The sequence below is a fragment of the Felis catus genome, chromosome A3 (genome assembly GCF_018350175.1).
Source record: "Felis catus isolate Fca126 chromosome A3, F.catus_Fca126_mat1.0, whole genome shotgun sequence".
Taxonomy (NCBI): domain Eukaryota; kingdom Metazoa; phylum Chordata; class Mammalia; order Carnivora; family Felidae; genus Felis; species Felis catus.
The window spans coordinates 134,139,802-134,167,069 of NC_058370.1; the positions used below are offsets into that span (position 1 = coordinate 134,139,802).

Here is a 27,268-nt window from a genome sequence, read left to right on the forward strand (position 1 = left end):
TTAAAAACACTTAAAATTTTCTCATGTTTTTAGATCTAGTTATTATTTGTTCTAGTTATCTGAGGTTTCCAGTCTAAAAGTTAAAAGCAGAACAATTTTCTTAAATGGCAGCAGTTAAAAGGTAGGGGAGGATGTTATTTCAGTGTAATGAAGCTTAATGAGTTTTAATCTTTATGTTTAGCCCATATAATTTGCTGTCTCCTGTTTATGTGAAGTTGGCTACAAATAAAGGCAGTAGTTACAAATCTCACTAAACAATGGATTCCCCATTAATAAATACACCTTATTTAAGAGATAAACTCTAAACTATAGGATATAAAGTAAGCTCTAGGAGTAATATTCTTGGAATCCATGCTAGGTGTTCTTGTATACGTTGAGACTTTTTTTTGGTCTTACTTAAAGCTCATCTTTTTTTGTAAAGAACAGTATTCTATTAAAAGTCCATTCTGCTTTTTTAAAGAGATTGTGAGTTAATATTTGTAAATCACTTAGAAACTGACATATGGAAGCCCGTAAAAATGTTAAAAAGAGACTCTTGTGTCAGATTGTAAGGTGCAAAACTTCAGTTGCTTACAAACCTTATATTAAATCAACAATATGAAATTTTAAATACTGGTCTTAACTTTGGGTTTAATATCTGACAGACTGTGAGTAAGGTACTTTTTCTTTTGTTTTGTCACTTGCATTATTCAAAATTTGGAGTTGTGTTTTGTTGGTTAGTTTCATTTGATAAATCTCATCACACTTTGATTTCTGTAATTGTTTATCCCCTTCTTTTGTTACGTGTTTTTTCCATAGCCATTCTTTGCCCCCTACCTTTACACGCCAAGGTATTACCCTGGCGGCTCCCAACACCTCATCTCACGTCCATCAGTAAAAACGAATTTGCCCAGAGATCAAAGCAATGGCCTAGTAAGTATAAAAAAGGGTAACTAAAGTATTAATCTAATAAGACACATAGACAGCACTAGTGGTTTGGTTATTTCCTTTCTGTAGCAAAAGAATGCAACTTATTTAATAAATAGCGTTAAGACACATAAGCTATTACTAACATAAAATGTGTTTTGTTTTTATTTCTGGTAAATGTCTATGGAAGGAAAATGACTAGCAGCCTCAGTGAATAAATGTTGAGTTGTTTACAACCAGAGTTTCTGGCTTATAATGCAGTGTTTGTTACCAAAACTTTAAAAACTAAACCTTTACATCTGCTCATTTCTAATATCTTTTTAAGAAAACATACATACATGGTATCTGTATATATATGCACATGTACACGTATATATGCTAGCCCCATGGTATAAAAGTTCAAGGATATATTGGAGGAGCATTTTAATCTAATGGCAGAAATTAAATAGGATAGGGAATTATTCAAATGTGTGATTAAATCCAATCCAAAACAAAATACATTGTAAATTACCAGGTGTTCCTAATGGTCAGTTTAATGATGGAAAAAAAAAAGAGATTTCCCATTAACATATTTTTATAAGTGAGAAGATAAAAGCTGTAGAACTTCAACTGTTTATTTAAAATTTAAGTGTCGCCGAGGGACGCTCCAATCACGCGCAGGTTTCGGTGTTGTCTGTGGTCGTGTTAGTGCCATGTTCATTCATCACCCTACGGCTCGGCCCCCCTCACCTTTCACCCACACTCTTGTTTTGTGTTGTTAGGAGGTTATCAAGGAGGATGCTGCTGAGGGGCTTCCTTCACCCACAGACTCCTTGAGGGTAACGGCGTAGCCTTGTGCTGGGAACACGGGCCTGTCATCGCTTCTGCAGCAGGAACTACTGTCTTAGTTGTGGTGACAGCAGTTCCCTAACTCTGCCTCTGTGCTGTGATGGCTGCTCCTGTAGAGTAGCTGAATACTAATAATGAGAGCTCACGGATTCATTTAAAAGCTAATGCTTAACTTTACCCTCTATTCACTCAACTCTTTTTCCCCTTTTTCAATGACACCGGGATGGGCTTTGTTTTTTACAGCAGCCACCAGGAGCACTCAGTTGGTGGTATTTGTTCCTTGGTATTGAGCTGTTTTCACCTTTGACTGGTGGTGTTCTTCGGCCTGCAGTTGGTACTGCACGCATGGAACACTTCTGAAAGTTTCCCAAATCCCCCTTGAGGGCACAAAAGCACATTATCAGCTAGATGGTGTAGACCAAAACGGATCTGTAGTGCCTCATTCTTAATCTAGGTGTCCACAGTTTGTGAAACCTTAGCGTGAATGTACTATTTTTCTTTATCTGTATATTTATTAAAATAAAATTTTTAGATAAGCAGGTGGTTCATTACATAACTGGAATTTTTTAAACCTTTTTTTGGCTAACGCCTTAAAGCGAGTTTCTTTTAAAAAACTGTATAGGAAATCATTTCATATATTTATCATTCATTCAAGACTTTGTATTTAATAAGAGATTTGTTTAATGTGAGCCTGAAAATCTTCATTTACTCAGTGTGGAATTTAGGAACCCATTCTGTATTTTAATGTCTACTGATTAATTTACAGAATGTTATGCCCGTGTAAACATGATCAGTTTAATCTAGAGCTGTGCTAAAATGCGGCTTGACGGGTAGAATTAATGTGGGGAAATACTACATCCTGAGCTTACCCACAATTTTTAACTTAAAACATGCATTGGGGTAGGCAGTAGTTCTTTAACTTTAATTTTCTTTGAGTTTTTCTTTGAGAAACTTTGAGTTTCTTGGAGTTTCTCTAAGAGAAAGAACCATCTTGGTGTTTTCACTGAGGAGCTGATGATTCTTTTTAAGTCATTAATGTTTCAGCTGAAGTGTTTGAGTGACTCCAATTATCCAGGAATAATAGACACAGTAAACCACTATAATTCTATTTGGGTGTTGGGGGAATCTTTTATCCGTGGATCATTGCCACTGTATGCAAGAATGACTTTTAGTTTAGTCAGAGAGCCTTTCATACATACCTTCGTGCATGTAATGCAATTCTCTAAGCTAAAATTCCTTAGCAAACTTTTGATGAAAATCAGATACTGTGAAGAATTTGATGGTCTTAATGACACAGACATGCTGAAATAGTCGCTGTTCCCATGCTTGGGTGTGTGGACAAAGACTTATAATTAAAAGATACCTGTAGTTTCTTTCAGGGACCAGTGAAGGAGCATCAAGCAAATTGGAAATGGGTTTTTGGGGAAGGGGAAATAATGCAATTCTTGCGATGTGTTTAGAAACCCAATAACAAAGCGGAAAGGTGCTCTGCCTACATTAGTGCCTTTGTTTAGTAAAATAACCATACTATTTGCTGTTCTTTTAACATTAAAAGGTAGTTTTGTGATTGGCCTAGTGAATAATAAATGCTTATCACGCTTTTTTTGCTTTTAAGAAATTAACAATGACAATAGCATGTAAAATTTGTTTGGTAGAAGACTAGTAAAAGTAGACACGTAGTTCAAAGCCAAATTAAAAGCAGTGGTGGAAATGTGGAGAAGTATCCGTACACGGGAGCCTTGTCTGGGATCTTTAGAGCTGAATCAACATAGCAGTAGTTAATGTAAAAAATAGCTAGCTCTTCGTGGCTCATACGGCTTTCCAGTCCTCTAGTAGAAAATGGTAGATTTCTGAGATAACAGGCCTGTGGATTGAGTCCGTCTGCTCATTCAGCTGTCCCCCTGTATGCAGGAGGTGATGACAAGACGCGCTTATGGAGAAGTCAGGAGCTACACAAACATCTTGGGACAAATTGTCTTGTCATTACGGACGCAGAATGATGAGTAAAAATAAATACAGAATACCACCAATAAAGCAAGACTGTAAAGAGTTAACCAACTGGGATTTTCAGTATAAGTGGTCCCATCTTTTTTTACCGTAAGGAATTTTGATAAACCTTTATAAAGTAGAGCCTTATGAAAACAATTGGGTTTTCTCACTTAATTAAAGGAACACTGTAATGATTATAGCTTGCTTGCGAAGGACAGCCAAGGACTTACCAGGCAGGTTATTGGTATGTCCAAGTGTTTCACAAAAGTGAAGATGTAAAATACAAGACTCTATGCTAACTTTAAAAAATAATTTTATACTAGAGAAAATATATGCCAAATCTTATAAAACTGGGCAAAAAATTAACATTGGACCCAAGATATATGTTCCCCAGAATATCACAGCTAGAAAGGAGCTTTTAAGGCAGAGAAGTTCTTTTCAGAAATGAAATATTAATCAGGACTCTGGTTCCTAAAACCAGTAAAAGCAGACCTCTGGTCCTCACCTCGGACTTACCCTGCCTCTTGAGGATCCTCAGGAACTCTAGTCCCTGTGGCCTCGTTCGGCTTCGTGGTACAGAAGAACGTTCAAGACTGGGTCTGGGAGATTTCCCTGAGGTTTACTGGAGGGGAGCGCCAGATAGATGTATGACGAGGATCCACGTGGCCTGTGTCACAACCCAGTCCTCAGACATGCTGCCTTCTTTGCTCCTGTTAATACTAAGCATGACTTAGCCAGGTATTTGATCTTAAGTCAAGTAGACCCTGGTGGTTAGCTCTTTGCCTTGGACAGACTACTTAACATCTTGGATACCCAACTTCCTCATCTGGGAAATGCAGGCCTACCCCATAGGTCTGACTTAAGGATTACTCAGCCTTAGCATACTTTAAGTACTTAGTGATTATTATTACTACACCAAAGGCAAATTTCATGGAGCTTTAAAGACTCAGAAACTAAAACTGTTCCATGTTAAATTAAATGACCTGTGTCTCAATAGTGGGAGCAGTGTACAAATACACCATTCAGTGTAGATTAACTCAGTCTTTTATCTGTTGATGCTTCTGTGGCCCGAAAGGTGTCCGTCAGTTTGTTTTCTTAGAATTTAGAAGGATTTCTGGGTTGAGTGCTCTGAATACTTTTAGATTTTGACAGCCTTCTAGGGAATTTACTCGGTGCCTTTACTTTCGCTCAGTCCGATTCCCACTAGGAAATAGTGGCATCCGAGCATCCTGGGACCATGAAGGGAAGGACCCAATAGGGGAGGGCTTATCTCATGCCAGGCCTCCTCGGGGCATTTTGTTGCGGTATTTCAGGTTGCTCAAAGGAGTATTCAGTTTTTTTATTTAAGGCATGCTGCTCGTGGCGGAAGCTGTATTTCACTGAAAAGCAGTCCTTCGAAAGAAGGAATGGTACAGCCTCTCTTTACCCTTTTATCCTTCCTTGAATTATTTAGCACGGACTACTACCGATGCCTGTGTGATCACTCACTGGCTGCACAAACTTGAGCATCTCCCAGGCACTATTCTAGTGGGATGCAGCAGTGAAGAAAACTGATGGAACTCCTACCCGCATCGAGCTTCTAGGTTTGAAGGCTGCCGCAGGAATTATCAGGACCCTGAGGTCATTCCTTCTCAGCCTTCTCTGCCACAGGGTTTACTCGATACCTTTAGACAGCTTTATTTAGATCACTTTTATACCACATTGAAAAGGCATGAAGATAAATAGTACAAAGTATAATTGTGAAGAGCTTCAGAACTGCAAAGGCAGTGTCGAGAACAGTATCCTTATTTCCAGCGTGCCGTTAGAGATTGATGAAAATGGTGGAATTAATACAGGCATTAAAAATGAAGGTCTTGGTTTTCATTAAACTGGATCCAGTGGGAGTAACTCAGTAAAAAGTAAAAAAAGATGGGGCTTGATAGTAGATAATTTTTATTTCCACCACTGGCTTAGAACTTAAACCTGTTTTCAAACAAGTATATGTCCAAATCAAGCTGTCTCTCATTGTTCAGGAGCAGACTTGGACAAGAAAGCTAAAGACGCCGTGGGTAAGGAGTGGGCATGTTTTAGGTTTTACGTAGAGTGCAGGCACCTGTCACCTCTCAGTGGCTTCTGTCGGGGTCATTCCTGCTTTGTAAAGTGATTTAGAAGTGCATTTTTATTCTGTTCCAGTATGGAAAAGTATTCACTTATTTTTCCTTTAATAATATAGTGAAAAATTGCATTCACCTCAGGCTCCAGAGTCTTTGTGCCAGACTTCGACCCAAGAAAACTTTCTTTCCCTAAGCGATTAATAAACTGCCACAAAATTGGTGGAGATATTTCCACAGAAATATACTGCAGTAGTGATATCATTGAAACTCTGGTGTACGGTTAGAAGTTAAAACGTGAAATCGTGTTCATTGCAGTTTTTGGTACTTTTTTTAAAAGGCTGCCCTTAAAATGTAGTGTTAAGCCTTATCTGTCAACTTTGACCTCATTATTTCTCATACAATCTGAAGAGTGAGTTATATTTTCCAGCTAGGTCAGCAACAGCTTTCTTTTGTGTTTTGGGTGTATCTTATACTAAGCTAATTTCATTAGCATTCCTTTTTTCAAGTCTCCATGTGTATATATATATATATATATGTGCATATATATATGCGCAATATATATATATACACACATATATATGTTATATAATATATAATACATTTATATATAATTAACATATATAGTAACTTTCTGAAAATCCTGTTTATAAGGTAGATATGTAAATTAGAAGAAAAGATTCCCATTAGGTGTTGCAGATACTGAATGTGTTAAAAGGACAACATTGACATCAGGCTAGCAGGGCCCTGCCCTTTATTAAAACAATGTTGTAAGTTAACTTTGAATCAGTATTGTCAGTCATCTGTAGATTATTTTCACTATTTAACAATTTTTACCACCACCCTAGTGGGTATAGAAGAATAATCAGTAACAGTGGCATCGGCTTTCAATGGAAGTTTTAAAAAATCTACATCGCGGAAATCGTTCTGTTAATCACAGTATGCAGACACTTTTTGCTTTACGTTTAGGATTTCTTGAGCCATAAGGCTCTTAAGGCTTTCTTTTCAAATGGTGTTTTAGTGCATCGATCATGTGCCAGATGCCCAGTGAAACAAACCCCAAATCTGAAAAGTAGATTTCTGAATGTTAAGCATAGTGTGGCTAGATAATATTTCATTTTATGAGGTGCTCACGTGAATTGCAAGTGCTTAAATCTTATTAGTAAAGTGGCTCTCTTCAGTTGCAGTTTTTAATTAGAATATCTAAATATTAATTTTATACTGGTAGGTGGTAGGAATATTGACTTTTCACAGCAAATTTTATTTACCTGGTTCTCCTGTTGAATGTATGGCCCATGATTTATTCTTTCAATAGAAAGACTATATGTTCTGAGAGTACAGTTTTAATGTTACCAAGAGCATGTTAATGACATCACACTAACCTGTGTGTGTGCGTGTGTGCGCGTGTGTGCAACTGCGCGTGTGTGTTCCTTGCCTGGTGCTGCTGCAGAGGTGTCTGAGGGGTGACAAGCGTGCTGCCTGTGTTTATTACATGTGCCTATTTGATGTTTTACTTAAGCTCGTGTCCTTCATTCTGTTTTATTCCTTCCTTAAAGCCGTGTGACTCTGGGTTTAACAAACAAAGACAGGTACAGAAACTTTCAGTGAAATCTTCTTACTCACTTTTCTTATTAGACTATTAGAAGCAGCCATTGGCACCTCGCGCTGGGCTGTTGATACACCTGTGCTTATTTCAGTGCCGAGTTTATTTGAATAGCCGCTTTTAGCCTTTGCATGGCTCTCATTCTGGCTAATCGCTTCTAAGCTTATTTAATAAATTTACCAAAACGATAGTGTCTCAGAGTGTAGTTTTAATCTACTTACAATATAAGATAATATAGTTGCATCAAGGCAATTTCAGTCTGTTCTGTTAGCTTTACTTTTCCCTAAAGAAATTCTGACTTGTGTGCGTTTTGAAGTTTATATTTAACAGTTTAAACAAACTAACATCTTTTGTATTCAAATATCTGCATTAGAAATGTTTTAAAAATAAATTGTGATATATGTTGAAATGATCTGTTCTAGACTGGTAGCTGATATATTTCAAATAAGAATGCATGATAAACTTTAGAATATTACCATTCTGTATTTTGTCAAAGTAATATAATTGGTTTTCTATTCATTTACCTGTTGAATTATTAAGTACTCTTTTTCGTTATCACTTTGGTACTCTTTGTCCTTTTATGAGGTTTCCATCCAAAAATCATTATTTTGATTACTAAGACTCATTTGGTTTCAAAATAATTGTATTATATGTGATTATTTTAAATGTATGTTTATTTATTTGGAGAGAGAGCGCATATGCCTGTACCTGTGCGGCGGGGAGGGTCAGAGAGAGGGAAAGAGAGAATCTCAAGCAGGCTCCGCACGGTTAGCATGGAGCCCCACATGGGGCTCGATCTCACAAACCTGTGAGATCACGACCTGAGCGGAAATTAAGGGTTGGATCCTTAACTGACTGAGCACCCAGACGCCCCTATATGTGATTATTTTAGAAAAGACCTGGCAGGTAATTACCATTTCTCCAATGTAACATATTTTAATTTATTGATAATTTACTCCTCATCTTGAAAAAGTCCTACCTACATATAACCAGGAGTCAGACTCTGGCTTTGGGATCTTATGATCATGTGTGTGTTTATCTTTTCTTATAAAAGCTTCTAAAAGTCATTCAGAGAGTATATATTTTCTGCATCATCCCCAGTGATACAGAAATTATGTTTTAAAATAATTGATAAAATGCAAACGTTTTAAAGGTGCATAAAAGGTGCATAAAAATTATGTGGAACTTTGTTTTTTCGAAGGACAACAGTGGTATCTATCGGCATTGCTCTATCGCTGAGCTCCCAGATTCTCTGTGGAAATAAGATACTCTAAAAGTTTACGTTTCCCCCCGAGCTGACAGAGTTAATTTGTTCCATGTCTATGATACTTTTCCTTTTTAGCATAGTCAGAAATAGAGTTTTTGGGGGATTAAAAAAACCTTTTTACTTTAAAATAATTTTAGACTTAAAGAAAAGGTATAAAAATAGTATTCCCTTCGTGTTAACATCTTTCATGACTGTAGCATACTGTTTAAGAGCAGAAGTTAAAATCGGTACGATACTGTTAACTACCTACAGACTTTGAATTTCACCGGTTTTCCACTAATGTCGTTGTTCTGGCCCAAGAGCCAATCTAGTTGTGTTTGTTTATATTTCTCCTTAGAGTTCTCTGATCTGTGACAGTTCCTTGGTCCTTCCTTGTCTTTCATGACCTTGATTATCGCTTCTGAAGAATACCGGTCAGGTCTTTTACAGACTGTCCCTCTGTTTGGGTTTCTCAGCTGGAGGTTATATGTCTCTGGTAAGAGACCCACAGGGGTGGTGCCATGCCCTTCTCAGCGCATCCTGTTAGAGGGTCTGTGCTGGGCCGGAGTCTTACTGCTGCTAATGCTAACCTTAATCGCTTGGGGAAGGCGGCCTCTGCCAGGTCTCAACACTGTAAAGTTGTATTTTCCCCTTTTTAACGAATAAATATCGTGGGAGAGATACTTTGATACTCTGCAAATATCCTGTTTCTACTCCTACTTTTGCCCATTAAGTTCAGTACACATGGATGCATCTTAGATACAACCACTCTTGTTGTGGTGCTTTCTTAATGGTAACTTTCTGTTTCTTTCTTCTACAATTATTAATTCAATTCTATTAGGAAAAGCTGTCTTTTTATTCCTCAATTATTTATTCAGTTACTTATTTTCACTTAATTATTTCACTTATTCAGTTGTTCCTTTATAGCAGTATGGACTCATTCTATACAGAATAAGTTATAATCCATTATAATTATTTTGTTGATCAAGCTGTGACTTTTGAACCAAGAATATGTAAAGCATAAATGCATCCAGAGAGAAGAGACAGGTTGAGGAATAAAAATGTTTGGAAGGCAGCAATGAAGACCATTTAAAAGATGAATATCATTCACCAGTAAAAACAATGAAGTGCCTACGCACGCTGTGACACGGATGAACCTTGAAAACATGATCCTAACTGAAGGAAGCCAGCCACAAAGGGTCACATGTTGTGTGGCTCCATTTATATAAAAAGTCCCGGATAGGCAGGTCTAGAGACAGAAAGATTAGTAGTTGACAGGGGTTGGGAATGGATGTTGAAGGGTGGAGAATGACTACTAACGGGTACAGGGATTTCTTTTTAGGGATATGAAAATGTCGCAAAATGGATTGTGGTAATGGTGTTACAACTATGCAAGTATACTAAAAACCACTGAATCATCCACTTTTAAAGGGAGAATTGTAGGGTATGTGAATTATATCTCGATAAAGCTGTTTAAAAGGAAAGGAAGATAAAACCAATATGGTTATTAAGAATTCATAAAAAGCATTTTAAATTTCTATAGTAGATACTGGATAATTAGCATGTTGAATATTGGCTATACTCATCCAGGCAGAAAATAGAACTATGTATAGAGATAGGAAAACCAAATTATGGAAATACTAGTGTTTTGCTGTTAGTATTTTTTGAAGCAGTTGTACCTCGGACCGTATAATATATGCATGTTTCAAATTTACATTTAATTAAAAACAAACTCTGAGTAAACATGTTTGGTGCAGTATATTCCAAGTCATTAACTTCCAAACTTTTATGGGTCCGTCTCATACTTGTTAACTTGCAGAGATCCCCTAACTGTCATAAAATTAATACTCCAACTCCCTGTTCAATACGGTCTCATTCCCTAGCTGTATTTATATATAATGAAGCTATGTGCTGTGTATATGCTGTTTGTGTGTATGTGCTCTCACGTTACAAATAACGTTTAGCAACCGGGTAATAGGCAGTTTTGGCTGTGCTATCGTGTATTTTTGTCCTGATAATGGTAAAAGAGGCAGTAGAAAATATGTTTACACATCCTTGAGGATAGGATATTATTAAGTTAGATTGAGTGGTATACAGGGCAGATCATTTGAACGTTGTCTTTATCTGCTAGACTAGTTGGTTTGTCTTTTCTTTATTGTGGTTATAGTTTCTTTAAATTTTTTTCTTTTTTAAAATTTTTTTAAAATGTTTATTTATTATCAAGAGACAGAGAGAGACAGAGCATGAGCATAGGAGGGGCAGAGACAGGAGGAGACACAGAATGCGAAGCAGGCTCCAGGCTCTGAGCTGTCAGCACAGAGCCCGACTCGGGCCTTGAACTCTCAAACTGAGAGATCATGACCTGAACTGAAGTCGGACGCTTAACCGACTGAGCCACCCAGGTGCCCCCTAGTTTCTTTAAATTCTTCAAAAATAGTCGTTGGAACAAGGGAAATAGGAAGTTGTAAGACCTGATAAGTTAGGGTTCTGGTACAAATCTGCTACTAACTAGCTATTTGTTCTGTGACTTTGAAGTCAAAACTTAACCTGTTTAGACCTCAATGTCCACACCTATAATTGAGGAGATCCATATATGATTAACCACAGGGCAAACACTTCTTTAGTACGTCACCACATTCAGAAGTTGTTTTTCTTCTAAGTAAGTACTAGAATTATTTATTATTGTGATTTTTCTTTTAAATGAAACCACATTTTAATGGATTGTATTTACTTTTACCTGTGTTAAGAAGTAATATTTCTGTTTTATATTTACGTGCTTATTGTATAGATTCTTAAAGGGAAGTTTTAAATTCCTTGGATATAAAATCTGGTCAAGGTGTGAAAACTTCAGCTCTCATAGACTATCAAGCTAGGATGTAGAGACATTTAAAGCTGTTCAGTATAGGCATTTAAAAAATTATTTCATACATTTACCTTTTGTATTTTTATAATACAGTCATCTGAATTTTCCCTCTTTGTTCCTTTTTTTTTCTTTCCTTTTTTTTAACCCCCTGTCCTTCCTGTGATTAAGGGCTGTACCCTACTTTTCTGCGGTCAGGCTGTAAACATTTGAGAAGTTGGCCTAGGGTTCATTCACGGAATGCTCTATCTTCATAGAAAAGTCGTTTTGATCAGGCTTTATTTGCTAGAATACAAGCCGCTCATTAAATTAGAACAGTAGCTAAATCTGTTCCCTAATGGCATTTTCCCATACTACACATATTTGTTGTTTTTAACCTTCGTTTGAAAATTTGTTATTAATTGGAGTACTTCTTAGTGTAACTTCATAAGAGTTACTCTGTCATGCGCTACATGCATCTGGCATGAAATGCTATTCACACATGTATTTTTCCATGGCTTATCTAGGGGTCAGGCCCAGCCTCAGGAGCAGTGGTATCACTGAATTCAATGAATGTGGATGCGGTATGTGAGAAACTGAAGCAAATAGAGGGGCTGGACCAGAGTATGCTGCCTCAGTATTGTGCAACAATCAAAAAGGTGATGTGCGCACTGACCTGCTGACTCGAGGCAGGACTGAGGGTGTGGGGACGGGCTCTGTGGACAATGAACACTTCAGTTCCAGCAGCTCAAAGATGCATTCTCTGTTGCAGTGGGAAAGCTCCAAATGGAAACGTGATTCTCGCTCTTTTGTATCCTAAAATTGCCCTACTGGTCCTTAGTTTATAGGTGGATAAAAGACAGTAGCTGTATTACAGTGTTATTGTTTTAATTTTTTTTAATGTTTATTTTTAAGAGAGAGAGAGAGAGAGAGAGAGAGAGTGACAGAGCACAAGCAGGGGAGGGGCAGAGAGAGAGGGAGACACAGAATCCGAAGCAGGCTCCAGGCTCCGAGCTGTCAGCACAGAGCCCGGTGTGGGGCTCGAACGCACTAACTGTGAGATCATGACCTGATTTGAAGCCAGATGCTTAACCAGCTGAGCCACCCAGGCGCCCCACAATGTTATTTTTTAAATGATCGAATATAAGTAAAAATGCCTTGATGAGAAATACAAAGCTCTGAGGAACTTCACATTTAGATAAACAGTAACTCATGTCTCCAATATGCAACACAGAACATTTAAAGGCTTTTTCTGTTATATTTTCTTTGTATTATTTGTGACTTAATAATTATCAGAGTAAACCACACTTGCTTCATTTTCCCCAAGTTCTCACTTTTATGTGTTAATAGGACTTAGGAGTATGTCCCATTTGATGAACCCTCATAGGTTTGGTGTGCGAGGCTCACATGCATGAGGAAGTTTATTCCTCCTATGTCCTGTTCTTCCTACTCTCCCGGCCACCGCAAAGGTGGACAGTGACGCCTGGGATTCAGGGGAGGCTTCCCATATTATACAAGCCTGTGTCCCTGTTAGAGTGGATATTTGCACTAAGTTATGCTTTTTCTTTTACTACAGTAGAGTAGAACATTAGTTACAAGCCTCTACTTTAAAGAATGGCATCTTAAAAAGTTTTGTAAAGAATGATGAACATGTAAAATGAGATACCATTTTACTGATCTTAACTTACGTTTAGTCGGAAAGGTTTCAGATAATGTCAGTTTCCTTACAGATCTAGTTAGTGCTGATCCCTGTTAGCAAAAGCATCAAGCATTGCCTTCCCAAGGTACAAACCTGACTGTCTCCTCCGGGCCACTTGGGTAGTATCAGGAAAGGATGAGGCCTCCAACTTGAATCGTGGGCAATTTTGTTTCCATCTTGACAGCATTTTCTTTCCACTCAGCTCTTTACTGACAGCCCTGGCTTCTGAGGCCCATCTTAGCCCTGGTTTTTTAAGTGTTGCGAACTGCTTTGCATTTCTGCAGCAGGACCTCTGTCATGGGCTTGCTCTGTGCACTTGTGTCTTCACAATTAACTTGAGTGAGCAGAGGAGGGGCAGAGAGAGGGAGAGAGGATCCCAAGCAGGCTCTGCACTGTCAGCACAGAGCCCCATGCTGGGCTCAATCCCACGAACCGTGAGATCATGACCTGAGCTGCGATCAGGAGTCAGACGCTCAAGTGACTGCGTCACCCAGGCGCCCTCATTCTGTCGGTTTTAAACACAAGTAGTCCGTAATTTTACCACAGTTAATAAAACCAGGCTTTGTATTTTGTAAAATCAGCCAAGGTACCTATTATTAATAAAGAAAATTTCATCCGTTCTTTGGGGGAAACTAGAATTATAGAGACCCAATGTGATACAGTCATTTTTTGTGAATTCAATAAATTGGGAAATTAGTGGGCGGACATTCTTCATGGCTGAAGTTATCTAACATAGCTGATAAACAAGCTTGTCAGAACTTACCTCACTTGGAACTTAGTCTGTGACTGACACACTAACAAGGACAGATGACTCTGCCCCTCCCAGAAGCTTCGGTTCGTGTTCATATGTTACAAGATTAGAAGAGACGAACTAACAGTTGTGTTTATTGCTCATGACAGGGTGTAGGTAGTTTGGGAAATAGTTGGGAGGGTTAGGTCTCGGGTTGGTCCCTGAAGAGTGATTTGTATTACTTGCGTGTTAAGACACTTGGAAAAAATACGGAGTGGTGGATATTGATCAAAGTCAGCTTGTGTATTGTATTATTACATAGGCTAATAACCTTTTTTAGGTCAGTGTTTTCTAGTCTGTAATGACTTTTTTTAGTGCTAGTGGAAAGGTACTTTTTAATCGCTACTGTTTCAGAATATCTCCTATTTTCTTTGTTTTTCTACTTGCATTTGTTTTCATTCAGGCAAACATAAATGGCCGTGTGTTAGCTCAGTGTAACATTGATGAGCTGAAGAAAGAGATGAATATGAATTTTGGGGACTGGCATCTTTTTAGAAGCACGGTAAGATATCTTATATTTATGGAATTATTTACAGTAGTGTATAAGGCAAGCGCTGATAAGCACGGGCCTAACCTGCTGTTTTTCTGTATTCTCGTAGGCAGAATATCCACAGCAGTGTGTGGTAACCTTTGTCTTTTGGACATGTCACTTGGAAATTTGGGGAAGAGGCAACCTGCCAATTCTCCACGCTTTCACTGACGAAGCCTTTTTTCTTTGACCTGCCTCTAGCCAGGCTCTCTGTGCCTCTAGGCCTCAGCCTCGGCGTCTGGCCTTGCCAGGCCTGCATCGCCCAGTGTTAGCAAGGATCACGTGAAGTCAGTTTAGAAAGGACTCCCACCCGCGCTCTCTGATAGCCTTTGGTACCCGATCACACCCCTCGTTCCCCATCACCCCCTAGATGATATCTGATCACCCTGGCCTGCCTTTCGGAGAATCCTGTCAAGTTAGTTTGGCCAGAATTCCCTTGACCTTGGTGTTTCCTCTTAGAGATTTTCCACCCACCGACCCCCACCCCACTCCTCGCTTGTCCACACTGCTTTCCGGATCGGGCTCAGTGCTGTCTTGAGTTCTCTTTTCCCCGGTTGCAATAGTTGCTGATTAGAATCTGCCTTCACCGTATCAGCTACTCTCTGGCTCTGCTTCTCTTTGGCACACCATAGTTGCATTCTGTTTGTTAAATGTTAACAAAATATAAACTGAATTTTGAACTAAAGTAATAATAACATCGGAGTCGAGTTAAATTTTAAACTAAAGTAATAATAACACAATGGCCAGATTAGCGCATGATGTACACGCGATGATTTTGCCACTACTTCTTTTAGTGTAATTGAAGTGAAAGATAAGCAGATATATTTCAAATCCATTAGGAACTGACAAGAAGTCTGCCTTTTCATTTTCATTATAGTAACTTTATAGTGTTTTATTTTTTTTAAATAATTTTTAAAGCTTCTAAACTGTGATTTGTCAGTGTGGATATTGATGTTCTTTTTCCTTCCGTTAAGGTACTAGAAATGAGAAGTGCAGAAAACCAAGCGGTCCCCGAAGACTCGCGTTTACTTAGCGAGAACAGCAGCGGCCCGGGTCCCCACGGCGAGTCTGCTCGGCGCTCCTCCCACAACGAACTGCCTCATACTGAGCTTTCCAGTCAGACCCCCTACACACTGAACTTCAGCTTTGAGGAACTGAATACCCTTGGCCTAGATGAAGGTGCCCCACGTCACAGTAATCTAAGTTGGCAGGTATTTATTAAATGTCATTTTTCACATTACTGAAGAGGGAGGGCGATGTTTAATTCACTGAGAATATCTTGGTGCGTTGATGCAGTCATTCGGAAAATACTTAATGAGTACCTCAGTGAACAAGACAGAGGGCTCCCTATTTTCAAGAAACTGTACTTTTCTGGAGGGGACAGTCAGTAAAATAAAGAAAAAATAAGATCATTTTGGAAATGGGTAAGAACTGTTAAAACAGTGCACTAGGGTAACAGCATAGAGAGTAAATGGGAACCGGGCTACTTTGGTTGGGCTGGTCGATAGAGGTCAGGCTTCGCTTGCTATTTTCCTGTGAAAGTCAGTAGTCAGGGGCTAAGATACATCTCTATTGGAAAATTGCCACATATCACCCCTTTGAACAGCATAATTTGGTTTTCGGTACGTATGCCCAGTGTGTTAGGGATCCTCATTTTCTTTCTATCATCTGAGGTGAGCAATGGGTCAGTTCCACTTTCTGGTGTTCTTAGCAGAGAGAGGCCAGGTGAGAATCAGGAATAAAGAGGACAGTGAGAGACACATGAGATGGAGTGAGGAGAAGATGAGAGAAAGAAACTAGGCGAAAACAGAGCAGGATGCAGAAGAGAGGACAGGCCAGGGAGGAAAAGCAGGAAACAGCCACCACAAGAAACCGTTCTGAGAGGGAGTGAGTGGTATTCAGGAAAAGCGGTACCTGGTAGGTCTGCCATTTTTAAGAGGGTTTGGTTTAGTCTGGTAGTAAACACGTTTTGTTGTTGTTGTTGCTGCTGCTGCTGCTGCTGCTGTTATCTTTTAATATATACTGGAACCTTTTTCTTTATGTTGGGAAACCATCTTATAATCGGGTACTGACTGAGATAAAAATTCCCTTCTTTTATGAGAAGATGTGTTCACACTTGACCCTTTTGTCCCTGTGTTTCTACCAACAGTGCTTCCTTTCTTTTCCCTGGAATTCCTTTTAGCATTCCTTAAGAAATCCTCATTCTCTGCTTTTCCATGCTTGGCATTTCCTACCGTGACCTGGAAACCCATGGCCTTCCCATTAATGCGGCGGCTCTCAAACTTTGCCGTAATCTCAGAGTCGCTTTGCACTTTTCAGAATTACCCAAGACCCCGAATAGCTTTTGTTTATGTGACTTGTGTCTGTCAGTATTTACCATATTAGAAATAAAAACGGAGAAACTTTAGAAATATTTATGAATTTATTTAAAAATAAACACATGTTAACATAAATAACATTTTCATGAGAAATGACAATATTTCCCAAACAAAGCAAACTTTAGTGAAAATGGGATTGTTTTGCAAATCTCTTTAATGCCGGGCTCAGCAGAAGGCAACCGGACCCCCATATCTGCTTCTGCATTAAATCTCTTGTGGCCTCACGTGTCATGGAGCCTCTGGAAGGCCTGCCGGACACTGTTGTGGAACCGAGAGTGAGAGACAGCTGGCATCGTCATAGGACGTTCTTTTGGGAGTTGTTTAGACCTCATGGATTCCGGAAGGCTTGTGGACACAGTGCATGTGAGAGCGGAGAAGGGTGCTCTCTTTATGGTCTCAATCCACCGGCAGGGGCCCTTCTCAAGGAGATGGGTCATTTTCTCCCTGTGGAAGACTCCTCTCCTTGTTTCTGCTTCATGGCTCCAGCCTTTGCTCTTGTCCCTTCTAAGACTTCCTTGATTCTTTTTCTTCAATTTCCCTCCTCTTTTTCCTAATCTGTAGTCTTTACTCCTCATTTATTAGCTTTTCTGAGATCTAAAGCAGTTCTAATCCTAAAACTTCACATTGGAAATCAAACTTTTAAAAATACCTCATTTCTCTGTTTACTAGGATCTGACTGTTGGCCTCATGGCTTCCATTTCTGTTCATTTGGATCCTGTATTTGTCTTTTCTATTGCACTCTGTGCTTTAATCCTTTAAAATTATTATTGTTATTGCTTGGCATTTACAGTACATTTTCTTAACTGAAATTTGGCAGTAACTTTACGTCATACAAATTAGGTAAAGGTTCTTTTTTTTTTAATTTCAAGGGTATTTAGCAAATAATTCTTTTTTTCCTATTAAAATTTTTTTTTTAATTCCAGTTAGCTAGCATTCAGTGTAATATTAGTTACAGGTGTACAATATAGTGACTCAACACTTTCATACAACACTCGGTGCCCTTCAGAGAAAGTTTCTTTTTAAGATACATTGAAGGCTTGAGTATTTTGTTCTTGAGATATATGTTAACCCTAATCTTCTTTGTCTTCCCTAAGAGGAATTTTTATGTTATATCAATGAAGGTGACTTTTACCTTAAATAAAAGTTAAAAGTTTGATGTTCTAAAAACAAATGCTAAGATTATTTGCTAATATAACCTTTAATTATACTTTAGAAGATTAATAATAAACTAATTTTATTAAAATTATATAAAGCTTTCTAATAACAGTAAAATTATCCATAAGTTCCCAGCTTTTATTAAACTGTGTTATGTAGAATTCTTTTAAAGGAATTTGGTATTTTGAGGACACTAAAAATTCTGCGTGTACATATATATTTCCTAAGTTGATATTTATGCCTTTTTTTTTTTTTTGCTTACTTGAATTCTTAAATTTATTTTTTTCTGTCTTCACAGTCACAAACTCGCAGAACCCCAAGTCTTTCGAGTCTCAATTCCCAGGATTCCAGTATTGAAATTTCAAAGCTTACTGATAAGGTGCAGGCCGAGTATAGAGATGCCTATAGAGAATATATTGCTCAGATGTCTCAGTTAGAAGGGGGTACAGGTTCTACAACAATTAGTGGCAGATCTTCTCCACATAGCACATATTATCTGGGTCAGAGCTCATCAGGGGGCTCCATTCATTCTAATCTAGAACCAGAAAAAGGGAAGGATAGCGAACCAAAGCAAGATGATGGAAGGAAGTCATTTTTAATGAAGAGGGGAGATGTTATAGATTATTCTTCATCAGGGGTTTCCACCAATGATGCCTCACCCCTGGATCCTATCACTGAAGAAGATGAGAAATCTGACCAGTCTGGCAGTAAGCTTCTCCCAGGCAAGAAGTCCTCAGAAAGGTCAAGTCTCTTCCAGACAGATTTGAAGCTTAAGGGAGGTGGACTGCGCTACCAGAAACTTCCAAGTGATGAAGATGAATCTGGGACAGAAGAATCAGATAATACTCCATTGCTCAAAGACGATAAAGATAAAAAAGTTGAAGGGAAGGTAGAGAGAGTATCAAAGTCTCCAGAACACACTGCAGAGCCGATTAGAACCTTCATTAAAGCGAAAGAATATTTGTCAGATGCTCTCCTTGACAAAAAGGACTCGTCCGATTCAGGAGTCAGATCCAGCGAGAGTTCTCCCAATCACTCTCTTCACAACGAAGGGGCTGACGATTCCCAGCTTGAAAAGGCGAATCTCATCGAGCTTGAAGATGACAGCCACAGTGGAAAACGGGGAATACCGCACAGCTTGAGTGGCCTGCAAGATCCAGTCATAGCTCGGATGTCCATTTGTTCCGAAGACAAGAAAAGCCCTTCCGAATGTAGTTTGATAGCCAGCAGCCCTGAAGAAAACTGGCCAGCGTGTCAGAAACCCTACAATCTGAACCGAACACCCAGTACTGTCACTCTGAACAACAACAGCGCACCAGCTAACAGATCGAATCAGAGTTTTGATGAAATGGAAGGAATGAGGGAGACCTCCCAAGTCATTCTGAGGCCCGGTTCTAGTTCCAACCCAACTGCTATTCAGAATGAAAACCTGAAAAGCATGACGCATAAGCGAAGCCAGCGTTCAACTTACACGAGACTCTCCAAGGATTCTTCAGAGCTCCATGCAGTGGCCTCCTCTGATACCACAGGCTTTGGAGAGGAAAGAGAAAGCATTCTTTAAGAAAAACAAGCGAAAGCAGAGTAGGATCACTGTACCCCTGTGACAAAGTTGACCCGTTTTTATAGTGAATCCATCCATGTATGTCATCTTTGTACGTTTCACTCACAAATAATCAACGCATGGGAAGGTCTTTGGTGAAAGAAACATACACTATACCACAGAGGAAAGTGTAAGAAAGGGTGGTTCATCACTCACCCTCCACTGTCTTTGTAATTAGAAGCTTAAAAACCCACCATTGTTATTGAACCTTTCATTGGCACACAGCCCCATAAAATTTCTCGTGACAAGATCTAAGCATAAAGATAGGTCGGAAATATTTTATTAGACACAAAGGGTGTGGTTTGCCCAAGAAAATGAAAGCTAGAGACTCCTTTTCTACAGCATCCCCTCATCAAACATTCAAAGGAAGACATGACGTTAGATGAACCAGAAGCAACTTTTGCTCTTAGAGGGTAAGAGACAAGAATTTATAGGTTATGGAGTAGCCCAGAGACTAAAGGTAAATGCTCTATAAATTGAGAACCGGTGTTCTATATGATAGATAAATGGTTTAACAAGGGCTTTAAAAATTAATAAGAAGATGATGAACAGTGCTCAAAATGGAGCCCCAGTGACGAGACCTTTATGAGCTGCTAGGAGAGTGGCCTGCGGGGAGGGGCCAGGAACCTCCCTAGGACCTGGACCCTCTCCTCCAAATCCCAGACCTGGCTACAAGCACCATCCACCTGCTTGAGGACTCATGCTGGTCTTTTCTGTGACTCTTTTCAGTTGTGTGCCCAATTTTTCGTAGCCTAGCGGTGAGAGGGAGAAACATGAATTCTTTCTCTGGAGAATCAGGGAGGCATGGGTAATATAGAGGCACTAATAAATATTCATGGAACGAGAGAATGAGGAAATACTTATGTCAGAAAGGTCAGTGTCACTTGACAGATGACAAGGAAATATTTAATTAGGTAAAACTAAATTATTGCCTTCTCTCCAGGCAGAGTATAGATTAAGTATCTACTTCATCTATTCCTAAATTAGCATGCTAATCCCGGGGAGCAGGGGGAGGACCAGAAGAAAGGATACACTTCTTTAAAAAGTTTAAAACCGTAACAAGACAAGGGTAAAAAGCAGATAAAACCGGTGAGATTTTCCATTTATTGTTAGCGGGGTTAAGAGAATGATCACATTTAAGTATCGTACAAGAAATGGACCTTGTCATCATGCATTGAGTATTTTTGTTGTTGTTTTAACATAGCTTATTTATGTAGAATTAATTTTGGCAGTATACCCGCAGTCACAGACAGATAAGATCATAGATCGTAGGTGTGCCATTGCCCAAATTTAGTGTTGCATTTGTGATGGTTTTCACTGAATAGATTTTTATTAATATACTGAATAAATTACTTAGTTGACCAGTCACTGCACTAAATAGTTGCTGTTTGGGGTTTTTATGGCCTTGATGTGGAAGTATAACCTAACATTTTCTTAAGGTGTTCATTTCGCATGACTTTAACAAATGTTTTTAACCAGTTTTTAAAAGGCAGGATGTTATTGACATTATATATTGAAATGTTAACATTTTAGTATTAATAGTGCTTATTGGTTTGCAATATTGTATAATTCGTAATTATTTCAGAGGCAACATTTTGTTCTTTTTCCGGTGAGTAAATGCAGCCTAAGATCACTGTAGTATGTTCTTTATGCTGTTTGTGAAGTTACTACTAGAGTGTTAAGTGTACCACTAGATTTAGAAAACAATAAAAAAAATTGCATGTTATTCTGACTCATGAATTTTTATTCACTACAGTGATGATTCACATTTTGATTACAAATGAAAGAGGAATTTGTGTGTCTGTTTTGTCGTATGTGTACGAAGTTTGTGAAAGGCGTTCAGGTTCATGGAGCAGTCGCACATCTGGCAGACACCTTCTGGGCTCCCCACGAGTCTTCTGGAGAGAGCGTGGCTCCTAGGTCCCTGTGCCTGAACGGTGCTTTACTGAAGCATTGCTGCCCAGTAGCACAACTCTGTACTGTGCGTTTCTATAGCTGGAAGAACTAGGTTGTCCAGGTCCTGGGAAGATGTCAATTTCATTGTTCTGTGAACATTATGGAAAAGTTTTCTTTTTCATACTCTTAACAGAAATTAACAAACCAGATGGGTTATTGAGTCATACCATCATTCCTTTGAATCTGTGTCTGTGTGTGTGTGTGTGTGTGTGTGTGTGTGTGTGTGTGTGTATCTATTTATAAGATACAGCTCAGTCTGATTCTCACAAATGTGAAGCTCTGCTTTAATAAGCTGGGTGGAAAATGATAAGAAAATTGGTGTTTTGATCTTGCTCGTCCCTTCGATTCTGCATCATTTAGAGTTTTACCATATTTCATAAACCACTCTACCTTCACTTTAAGCCGCAGATAGTTCTGTTCACGTGGCAGAACGTGAAGGCAGACCATTCACCTTGGACGTGTGGAGTGGTATGCAGGGGCATAGCCCTTCCGCAGGAGACTGGAAATGGAAGCAGACTATTGCTTTCTCTCAATATACTTCTTACAGTGCTGAGTGTTTAAGGGTCAGCTCCCAAATTCTGGGAGATTGAAGCGTTTGGAACTGAACCAGCATTTCCAAAATTGACAGGAAAATCTGTTTTTGTGTTCTCTTTTACTTATGTGAGTTTTAGATAGCAGTCAATACTTTTAGTGGACTAGCCAAATAATTTTAGACATTTATTTGCTAAAATTCTCAACTTGAGAACTCTTTTAGATCATTTGCATGTCGCAGTGCTGCAGTAAAATATATTTGTAATCATGATTTTTTTTTTCTTACAAATACTAACCATTAGGAAATATTGTTTGAATGAAATTATTTTTCTGGCTAAAATACTAAACTTAAAAGGTTTTAAGACTTCATAGTTTTTGGTTACACCAGGAATTCTCAGCCTATTTAGAAGTATCTTACAATTTTAAAATCTCTGAATTCCTGGCTCACTCTTGAGGTAATCAACAGACCTACCCAGAAAAGGGAGAACTAGAGAGCACTGTTTCCCTTTACTTTATGGATGAGTGACACCGAGGGAAAAGCAGGTGAAAGGGAAGGTGCGATAAAATCAACTTCTTTGGCAAACACTTGGGACTGAACATCTCCGCTCCTTTACTTCCCACCTGCCCTTCTACACGTATGCTGACATCTGGCAGGAGGGGAGAAACGGGGAAACTTTCTTGCCTGGGGTAGGGCTGAGGGCTGGCTAGCCTGGGGTGGGCTATTTGAAATGATTGCATTTTTAATTTCCAGGTTGTGGTGCCCCCTACATTTCCCTACCCCATAATTTCAAGCATAGGCCATCATTGTGCAAATGAATTGAAATGTAGAAATTTATATATAACAGTGAGCCCACACTGGATGATCTTTTAATGGTTCATCACTTCAGAAAGGTTGAGAATCCTTGGTTGAGACTGATTAACTAGAAAGAGAAGCTAAAATCTTACATGATTTTAAACCCTTTCATGTCTAGGAAGAAAACGCTGCCCTTGAGATAGATACATCTTCAGAGGATCCAATTTAAACTAAGGTATGTAAAAAATTAGTTTTCAAATTCAACTAGTTTTAAGCCAGCGGTTGCAAACCATTCTCACCAGTTAGAGAATTTATATTCTTCCTGCTTTAAGAAACTGAGTTAAGTAAGACACATTTAAAGCCATCGCTGGAAAGCATCCGCTGTCCCCTACGAGGCCAAAGCTTTTTAAAGTAAAACTCCTAGTAAAGCACAGCCTTGGTTTACACCATCACGAGCGTGCTGTGCCCAGGTTCACGTGGTGGCTGAAAGATCTCATTAACACGGCCCTAGTCTCACTTGGGTGGAGAGGACTTCCTGAATGGAAGTTGGGTGGCTTTTATGATTAGCTCCATCCTGAATTTCCAGTTACAGTGAGGCATTAAGAAAACAAAGAATTTATAAGAATAAAAGGGTGCATGGAGAAGGAGGAGATTATTTCCAGACTCGTATCAGAAGTCAGTAAAAATGTCAATGATTTGATCTCACTGGAGTGAAGACCAAAGTTGGAAAAAACATGAATTACATAATATTGTACGCTAAAGGCAGTGCGATTGCTTTAAAGCACAGACTGTTCTTAATGTGCCTGTGGAGTATGATCAGCGGTCATTTGTTTACCAAGAACACACGTAGGTCCTGCATTTTCGGAGGCTAAATCTAGTTTTTGTAGTGCCCTTTACGCTAGCGATCGACACCAGGAGTCCTTTCTCAGTTTTGCCGAGATTTAACAAAACATGAAATAATACTTCAACTGAATAATTGAAACTGGAATAAATGAAAATTTACTTTTAAAAAAGAATATGGCACAGTACGCTCCATATTCAAATCAAGAACCTGTTTGAAGTAAGTAAGATCGCCTCGATTTCCCGCTATCACTTTCTAATCCTAACGTGGAATTTGTACTGATTTACCTTGTTTTCTTTCAAGGCAACAGGGGCTCTAGATCTTAAGTGTCCTGCCCGTAGACCCTGTCTCGTGGCAATTCGGGTAGCTTCTCACAGTCGGCTCCTCGCCAAACATAAGGGGTAACGAAGACGCTACCGATTACCACTCAGTAATCCTGCTGCCCGCTCGCTGGAGAAGAGAGACTGGCTCACCTCCACCAGTTTTCTTTGTGGCTAGCAGTTGTAAAATTTGAATTCGTTTCAATGAAGTGTTCCGTTTATGCAATTTTAGAGAAAAGCCCAAACGTGTAGCAAAAAGCATGTGAATGGATTCAACATAACCTAACATTTCATGTCTCGTAGCATCTTCCTGGTCAAGTAGCTAGTAAAAGTTAGATTGTTGTTTTCAAAATTATAGCTCCTGACACTAGTACCTTTTTAGCTATGTTTCTGAGAATTCACACGCAGCATATTGTTACGGTTAATGCATATTAAACTCTGTGTTTTTTAAAAAATTATTTTCTTTTTGAGTTCTTTGTGTTTTTCTTCCTCTACTTTTTACCTGAGTTCTTTTCACTCTTTTTTTTTTTTTTGTCTTAAGTCGTTTTTGTTGTTGTTGCTGTTGTGTTTACACTGTTCTATATTCATCCTATTTTACCAAAAAGCGTTCCTTAAAGCAGCAGATCGGGAAAGACCCTCATTATCTTTTAGACCAAACCTTGGATTTCAGACAGCCAGCGGACATGCAGTCAGCACTTGTGAAGTGAGTGAATAAAGTCTACCGTAAACTGGGAGAGTGCCCACACATCCTACACTGTGTCTTAAAAATACTGAATTGGGGGGCGCCTGGGTGGCTTAGTTGGTTAAGTGTCCGACTTTCGGCTCAGGTCATGATCTTACGGTTCGTGAGTTTGAGCCCCGCGTCGGGCTCTGTGCTGTCAGCACAGAGCCTGCTTCGGATCCTCTGTCTCCCTCTCTCCGCCCCTCCCCCCCAAAAAATAAATAAACATAAAAAAATAATTAAAAAACTGAATTGGAATGCTTTTATGCCGCGGCTTGTGCTGCGGTCCTTGCGGCCCCCACCCACTCTCCCCTCCCTTTATGCCGCCCGCTGCCCGTCTGGCCCCTAAGCTTTTCTGTTTGTGACTCTGGGAGTCTGCCAGGACATTTTCACCAGGCTCTGTTAAAGACTCCCAGGGAAGGATCTCCACAGCCCATCTTGATAAGCGCCGCCCCTTTACGGGGCTAGGCTGCAGGTTCCATGTGGATGTACTTTTAATCCTCTCAAGCCCTTTGTTTAGCCCTTGGTGGAGATGCCCATCGTATAAATTAACATCATTGTGGTGTGGAGTCAGATTAAAATGCTTCATTCTACATTTTACTTTAGGACGTTGGAAATATTTTCAGGTGTAACTTAGCACGCACATGTTTTCTCTGAGCCCCGTGGGACCACATCATTATAATGAGGACCTTCCTCTGAGAGCCATCTCAGAGACTCTGGTATGTAGGCTTACCCACTACAGCTTGGTCTTCCAGCCTTTCTTTCGGGAGGATTCTTTACTGTGTTCCCTGGCCACCCGTCATCGCTCTCTGCCGTCCGTGTCTCTGTCTCGGGTGGGCCTAAGTGTGACCAACAATGAGCATGTTATTCTGGGATCCTATCCTGAATACTTCATACACGAGCCGGCCATCATGTGTTTGAAGAGTTCTTCAGGAAAGTAGGCTAACCGCTGTAACAACCCCCAAATCTCATGGACTCAATACTGTTGAGGTTTATTTCTTCTTACTCCTGTGACAGTTCACTGTCATCTAAGTTGGCATAGAGCCTCGGAGACTCACGCCCCTTCATCTGTGGCGTCACCAGGTTCCAAGGCTTCAGAGTCCTCTGTCCATCTCCCACGTTCCTTGGACACACGAGAGCAGAGAGGGAGGAGGACCGCACACCAGCAGTGAGCTCCATCCAGGCCAGGAGGTGATGTAGATGCACTTCCATTGGCCTTCCTAAGTCATGTGGTAGCACTCAGCCACAAGGGAGGCTGGGAGTTAGGTGAACTGTTTCTGCTCTGCACAAAGAGCCAACATTTTGGCGAGCACGTGGGAGTCTTTTCTACTTCGCTACTTGATGTGGATTATCTGTGGCAGATTAAATACTGTGACTCATCTTGTTTTCAACGTTAACAGCAGTTAGTTCTTTTTGTTGACATCTCTTTTAAATTTTACTCTGTATGTGGTTTTCCTTCTGGTAGAGAAGTCTGTTAAAATTATAACACCTCACCTAGAAGGATTTTAGGGGAGGTTGGTTTTCAGTTAGCCAGTTCTTTCTGTGCATCCAATAAATTTAACAGATTTCTAACATGGAGCAAATTGCAGGGAGAATTAAGCAAGGTTACAAGTGGGAAAAGAACAATGTTTCACCTTCCCTAGAATTCTTTTCTATCCAAAGACTCTCAGATCATCCAGCATCTGCCCAACTTTCTGTTGCTATGGATTCTTTGAACTTTCTTCCTCCCGGCACAGAGCCAACGGCACCCCTGGCTGCTTTTCCTTGTACTTGAGATGTGGAAGGATGTGGTGCTGGAAGGTTCCCGCCCCCCGGGGGGAGGCCTGGTAGTTGCAAGAAGCTAGACCCCTGTTAGCGACCACTCCTAATTGGGGAAACAGAGCTCCCACCCTTAGAAGTCAGTGGAAAATTAGACTTTAGGCCCATAATTTTGTTCTTAAACTCTTCTGTAGTCTAACTCTCTTGACCACTTTCCAGTTTTTTCCCATCAGTATTTCATCGATTCTAAGATGCACTTTTTTCACGGTGTGACCTTTCTGAAACATCTTCACAACCAACAGCATCAATGGCAGCATCGCTCCTTAACATTTCCTAAGGTAACGACACCTCCTCCAGCCGATGAGGTCTTGTTTGGTTGATGAAACATGATATTATTTTAATATATGGCACGGTCATGTTGAATTGCACTTTAAGCATTAGCAATGAGCTGGTGATGATTTGTATGTCACCGACGTCCGAAAGTCACCATTTTATGTCGACTGTTTGTGTTATCAGTCATTGCTCATCCTGTATTCATTTTGGATACTTAAAGTACTGTTATGCATTTATTATAATAAAATAACTTACAGTTATTGAACACACATTATGCGCCTGACAATGTTCTAAGAGGCTTATACGTATGAACTGATTTCATCCTCACAACGACTTCATAAAGTAATTACTAATATCCTCAAT

The 27,268-nt window shown here is 39.5% G+C and overlaps 1 protein-coding gene across 1 annotated transcript in view; it reads left to right on the forward strand.

The window, feature by feature from the left end:
* The window catches only part of KIDINS220 (kinase D interacting substrate 220), a 96,297-nt gene extending 74,919 nt beyond the window's left edge, over window positions 1–21,378 (forward strand). The window contains exons 25-32 of the mRNA XM_045055005.1: window positions 799–912; window positions 1,668–1,724; window positions 5,736–5,771; window positions 7,370–7,402; window positions 12,029–12,160; window positions 14,394–14,492; window positions 15,494–15,730; window positions 18,351–21,378. Of these exons, the coding sequence (XP_044910940.1) occupies window positions 799–912; window positions 1,668–1,724; window positions 5,736–5,771; window positions 7,370–7,402; window positions 12,029–12,160; window positions 14,394–14,492; window positions 15,494–15,730; window positions 18,351–19,613 (1,971 nt within the window). The 3' untranslated portion in view covers window positions 19,614–21,378. The remainder of the gene's footprint in view (window positions 1–798; window positions 913–1,667; window positions 1,725–5,735; window positions 5,772–7,369; window positions 7,403–12,028; window positions 12,161–14,393; window positions 14,493–15,493; window positions 15,731–18,350) is intronic.
* Window positions 21,379–27,268: the final 5,890 nt, after the last annotated feature.